We start from the raw sequence: 6,000 nt of genomic DNA on the forward strand, positions 1-6,000 counted from the left end.
CTTTCAGAGATCCTGTTTTATTTAGTTGAGATCAGTTCCCCAAAACATCCTCATCAGAAATAGTTATGAACCTTGTATCTTTCCATATCCAGATGAAGTCTGTCATCAAGTAGTTCCAGCATCTCTATAGACAAGCTCATTAAAAAGCAGCATGCTCTCCAAAGAGTTCATCAGCTGCAATGAAAACTCCTCCAAACTGAAAGATGGATATTTAGAATCAGACCTCATGACCTGCAGGTGAAGGTGTGTCAGGTCCTTGACACGCTTTTTAATGATATGGATTTCTGTATCCAAAGTCACTTCTATGTTAAAATAATTTCACTGCTGTATTTGACAACTGTAGTTTAGCCAAGGACAGGGTAGAGCATTTTGCCAAAATCTCTTGATCTTCAGAGAACCCTACATGCATTGCATGATAGACTTCACCCAGCCAAGCTCAAGAGAGGTCATAGTCTGGTGTAATACACAACTCATCTTTGCAGTTTATTTTCATCACTTGTAAACTACACCTCCCGACCAAAATACTGGTAAGTTTCCTTAGTGACTTCTGCCTTGAAGACAGTCAAGTACAGCTCAAAGGGTCTGTGCAGAGGCCATCAGAAACTGATTTAAGCAAATAGACTGCAGGACCCTACAAAACACAGAGTTACCAAGCTGCGTTTACATTCCAACATCTAAACTTTCAAGTAAGCAAGTTAGATTTTATTAATGCTTGTTGTGTTTTAAATACACTGAATCCTAAGGCAATAGCTCTATACCATCTCCCTTTGCCCCACATATCCACACATATCTTTAGCAAAACTACAGAAATGACATGAAAATATTGTTAGATATTATCCGCTACCATGCTGTGTAAATCAATCTTATTCATTTTGCCCTGCCAATTAATGCATCCTTTCTTAAAAAGAGAAAAAACAACCCTGCCTTTTATCAGAAGCAACAGAAATTTAGGGGTTAATGGCAGAATAAACCAGAGCACACACATCATGCTCAGCAGAGCCATGCAGTCAGCTATCTCTGCCTAGCAGAAAAGTTGGTTCAAATTCCACTTGAAATATTAAACTCTAACTATAGGATTAACAGGTCCACTAAACCAAGCCATTCTATTACATCCCATAATACTTCAAATTACACAATGGTTGTTTGGTATAACATGTTAATAAACAAATAGACTTTAAGCTCCAGACAGTGCAGAACGGATACATAACCTCAACACAGAACACTAATGGGGAGTAAAACCCCAAAGCTACCCCTCCCTAAGGAAGCATCAGAGTGGGTTTTGCTATCCAGGTTGCAGACACAGCACAACCTCACAAGACAAGTGCTCTGGTCAGAGCCAGGCAAGTAAAACCAACTTCTCAACAAGATCTCCAATTACACAGAACAAGAGAAAGGAAATCCAGAATCAGTGTCTTTTTTAACTGCCTTCGTAATAATTTATAACTAGGCATAAAAGATCACAAGATTAATATCAGCAGTACTATCTCCAAGCATTCAATCTTGGTATCATAGCACAAAACACTAACTGCATTCTGCTTTCACACTCATGTGTAGGACATCTGGCAGGATTCGTTCTCTCGCAGCTTAAAAGCTCACTGGTAGTATGTCATCTGTAAAGTCCAGATGAAAATCAGTCTGCAATCAGCAGCTCTTAAGTGCTTATTTAGAATCCCTAAAACATCACCCTGTGCTGAATAAACCAATTACTGAATGCTTGGAAGCTCCATTAGAAAGCCATGAAGTCCAAAGCCATTGCGTTAATCCACAAAGCACTACCTCTGCATATTCCACTTTCACAGGCAACAAGTTTTGCTCACTGTTATTTGTTCAATATTATTAAAAACAATCTTAGGACCTTCAAAGGGAATAAACCCCTTTTCCCAACTTCCACACCCACAAAGCACTCCAGTTTCTTCACGATTTCTCACCTTTGTTTTGAGCCTCAGACTCCAACTTAGAAAACTATATGGATTTTTATTGTCATTTCATTTTTAGCTTGACTTTTCAAACTTAGAAAACGTATTTGAGCTTTTGGGAAGCCAGGTGTCCAGTTGGCACTGCAAGGTTTGTTACAGACAAGAACTCTGTGAAATCAAATAAAATTCAGGCAAAGCATCATGCAAACTGAAATTCCACTAACGTAAGTTATATTTTCACTTCAATAAAAGATAGAAGGGGCAAAGCAGTATTTAAGGATTCAGCATCTGCTTACTCTGCTAACAATGTAAGGTAACCTTGGCCAAGCATGTTGCTGTCTGTGTGACAGTGCAGAGAATAATCTATGACAAAAGAAAAAGCAGGTTTCCTCTAAGTACTGCCTTCACCCCTGCTATATGTCCCTAGCCAACTACCATTCAGCTTTCCACATGGGTGGCCTCTCACTACTCAACCTTCTGTAAACCTACCAATAGAAAGGTATTGCTCTTCATTCCCCTTCAAAGCCCAGTACTTCAGAAGACGTTTTTAGCTGCTTGAGCAACTTTTTGCATAGTACCCACTTTCCTTCCCCTTCTGTGGCAAGGGACAGTACAAGCAGAGAGGGGAGAACACCCAAGAACTAAAGGGGAGTTTGCTTCTGAAATAGGAATGCATTTGCTTCATGCAACAGGTACTTAACATAACAAACATCCCACACAGTGTTTGCTGCAAATGCCTCATCCTTCCACTCCAGTCACTTTATTCAACATCCAAAATGAAGAATCTCTCCAGGGAGACATGGTGAAGCCCAGAGATGCATTTTCAGAAACTAATGAAAACAAGTTGGTGTCAAGGAGTACCACAGAAGAATAACAAGAAAATGGAAATAATCCTGTATCGATGATCCCCTGATAATTAAATAATTCAGTAGTTATGTAGCTGTTCTGCAGTGACTACTTGCAAGACCTGCAGGCAAAGAAAAAGCAGCTTAAGAATGTAAAGCACTTGTGTTGTCTAAAGTCTGCCTGCAATGTAGAGCATGTAGTCTTAAGTGTCAAAAATCCTCTAAATACTAAGATTGATGAACTAAGTAAACTTACTTACAAGGTAAGCCTTTATAGAATACTACATTAACAGTACTTAGTTCGAAAAACAGGGAAACAAGATGAGAGGCATATCATTAAGTTTTTGACAGTAACAGAAACTAGGCTTGGATGTGAAATTCACATCAATTAAAGCATTAGTTCACTCAGAATACAGCCCACCACAAAGTAACAAAGTATAAAAAACTTTATGGTAAAACTGTTAAGGATTAACACAGAGAGATAAAAGGGAAAACAAGCAGTTTCTGGGAGTGTTTTGTTGTGTGTTTTTTAAACTCAGGACTAAACAAACATTTGCTTGAAAAAAAGTCACTTACAAAAGCCTATAAGCCTATTGCTATTTTAGGTTGTCCATTCCTAATATGTACAAGAAAACCAGTGCACACCTCAGTTTATTTCCTTTTCTCTCTCTCTGCAGACCTCCAGCAGTACAAAATAACAAGACTTGGTGCCAATATAAAGCTGAGATAAAACTGTGACTATAAGAAAGCTTCTATATACATAAGACAAGCCTGTAGCCGTGATGCTATTACTACAGCTTTAGAAACCCAAACTGCACCAGCAAGCACCTAATTCACTTCCCACACCTGCCAGAAGTTGACAATTTGTTGCACATCCCAATGGGAAAGAGCCAACCAACCAATCCCTTAAGGTATGCAGGTATACTGGATATACATCAACCCACAACATTTAACAATCTGTAGCTGACTGCCTCTTTCCTACACATGCCAAAGCACAACTACACAACCCTTAACTGCAGCACATTATGCTTATGACTGGGCAACAGCAATATACAGATCAGATCATGAAACTACTTTTAAATACCCATGACTCACAGCACAACTGCTTCCCTCTCCACTAAGTACAGCAGTTTTAATACTGCATTACAGTTCTACCTATTAAATGCAGCCCTTTAATTAGGGACAAATTATGACAGCCCTCAATAATTTAATAACATAATAACTCATGACCACAGCTCTGCAAGTTTATTCACTCTGTTTATACAAATGAGACTTCTGACTTCAAGTGCATAAATCACATTTTATCCAGACTGATCTGACTCAGAAACACCTGAGTTTCTAAGACCTGTGTCAGAAAAAAAGGAATACTAACACAAATTTACCCTGAAGATATGAGGGCTGCTTCAGAACTCCAGAGGATACAGAACCACTTTAATTGGTTACACATTCTTTTACCTATACTACCAGAAGCCTTAGGCTAACAGAATGGAGAGGAACAGGTTTGGGGATGACTTATTCCTCATTGGGCATGCCTATGTGCCAAACAAGCTCTTCCAAGGGTGAGCCCTCGCCAGCACCATTGTCCCTCCACAGCACCACAGGCTGCATGCCAAGCATACTTCTTTCCCCTCATAACCTTCCAAACACTTAAGAGCTAATATCTGATAGCAAAAGTACACCGTGTCCAACTGCCACCATAACTTGGTGGCTGGTTTGGTACTTGGCACCAAAACGGGGTCTTTGAGAGACCGGAGTCCCTGAGGGAAAGAAGGCTTGAGTTGTTCCCTGACAACCAGGAGCAGCTGTCAGCCTCCTGCCCCGCTCACGTCCGGGTGGGCCGCACGCACCTCACACCGAGGGGCATCAGTGTCCCTGCCCAACCACACCAAGAGGCATCAGTCTCCCTGCCCAAACACACCAAGAGGCATCAGTGTCCCTGCCCAACCACACCAAGAGGCATCCATGTCCCTGCCCAACAGCCCCATCACAGCCTCCCGCTGCACCAGCGCGGCCGACGGACATAGAACCACTTAAGCCCCCAGCACACACCAGGGCGAGCGCGACCCTCTTGCGCATGCGCTTAGAGCACCAAGGGGGCCCACAGCGCAACGCGCACGCTCACCACGGCCGAGGCTGCGCAGGCGGCTCCCCAGCACACCGCGCTGCTGCGCGCATGCGCAGAGCCCCGGCAGCGGGTGCCCAGCGCCGGGGCCGCGGGGGAGGCAGGAGGAGGGTCTGCGAGCGCGCGGCCGCCCTACCCCCACCCCCGGTGCTCCCCCCGGGGCCGCGGACCCAGGGACATCATCATCACCTTCATCATCATCACCATCATCATCATCACCGTCCCCGCCCGGCGCCCCCCCCCCTCCGTACGGGGCCCCGCCCGCCCCCCCCCCGGGACTCACTGGCGCCCGCCCACCGGCCCTGCGCAGCGCGCCGGGCTTACCGTGCTGTGCGGGGCCGGGCCGGGCGCGCGGGGCTCCGGATTCAGCCGGTTTCGGCTGGGTCGGTCCCGGCGTCACACAATGAAATCAGCGCCTCCGATCATTAATTCTCATCATGATCGTGACGTCAGCGCAGACAGCGGCCAATGGCAGCGTGAGATCAGCGCCGGCCGGGACAGCGCTCCGCACCGCCCCTGCGGCCCGCACCGGGGAGCCCCGCAGCTCCCTCAGCCCCCTCAGCCCCTTCAGCTTCCTCAGCCCCCTCAGCCCCCTCAGCTCCCTCAGCCCCCTCAGCCCCCTCAGCCCCCTCAGCCCCTTCAGCCCCTTCAGCCCCTTCAGCCTCCTCAGCTCCCTCAGCCCCCTCAGCTCCCTCAGCCCCCTCAGCCTCCTGTACGGTGTCCGGCCTGTCCCCGGCTCCCCAGCATCCCCCCGCCTCCAAGCAGGTAGCGGTGGGCACCGTGGAAATGCCGATGGGGAGCGTGTAAAGCGATCCCTGCGTTTTCAGAGAGCGATAAATAGTGAGTCGTCAGCGCAATAACACCGATAGTGTTTCACAAGGTTTTCATCGCTCTGGGCACTCAAGTAGGTAAAATCTGGAAAGGGTCTGGATTTCGATTAAGTTAATGTTATGGCAGTCAAGAAACTAACTTTTTATTTCTTGAGGTGAACACATTTGGCCTGGGAAGAAAGGAAATGTCAGGCTCTTCAGGTAGGCAGCCCAGGCCCTCACCTGTGTGTCAGTTGGAGCTGGTGACTACAAGCACCACAGCCCAAAAACACTCAACACACTGTTAC

At 45.9% G+C, this 6,000-nt stretch overlaps 2 protein-coding genes across 2 annotated transcripts in view; one reads left to right on the forward strand and one right to left on the reverse strand.

Moving 5' to 3' along the window:
• Positions 1 to 5,246, reverse strand: part of HDX (highly divergent homeobox) — a 42,530-nt gene extending 37,284 nt beyond the window's left edge. Inside the window, exon 1 of the mRNA XM_034064046.1 lies at positions 5,208 to 5,246. The gene's annotated coding sequence lies outside the window, so the exon portion shown is untranslated. The remainder of the gene's footprint in view (positions 1 to 5,207) is intronic.
• On the forward strand, positions 4,247 to 5,652 carry LOC117436244 (proline-rich protein 2-like). Its single transcript, XM_034063494.1, has 2 exons — positions 4,247 to 4,320; positions 4,866 to 5,652. Exons 1-2 carry the CDS (start codon positions 4,247 to 4,249, stop codon positions 5,650 to 5,652), a joined length of 861 nt encoding a protein of 286 aa, XP_033919385.1.
• Positions 5,653 to 6,000: the final 348 nt, after the last annotated feature.

The sequence above is a fragment of the Melopsittacus undulatus genome, chromosome 6 (assembly GCF_012275295.1).
Source record: "Melopsittacus undulatus isolate bMelUnd1 chromosome 6, bMelUnd1.mat.Z, whole genome shotgun sequence".
Lineage (NCBI taxonomy): Eukaryota > Metazoa > Chordata > Aves > Psittaciformes > Psittaculidae > Melopsittacus > Melopsittacus undulatus.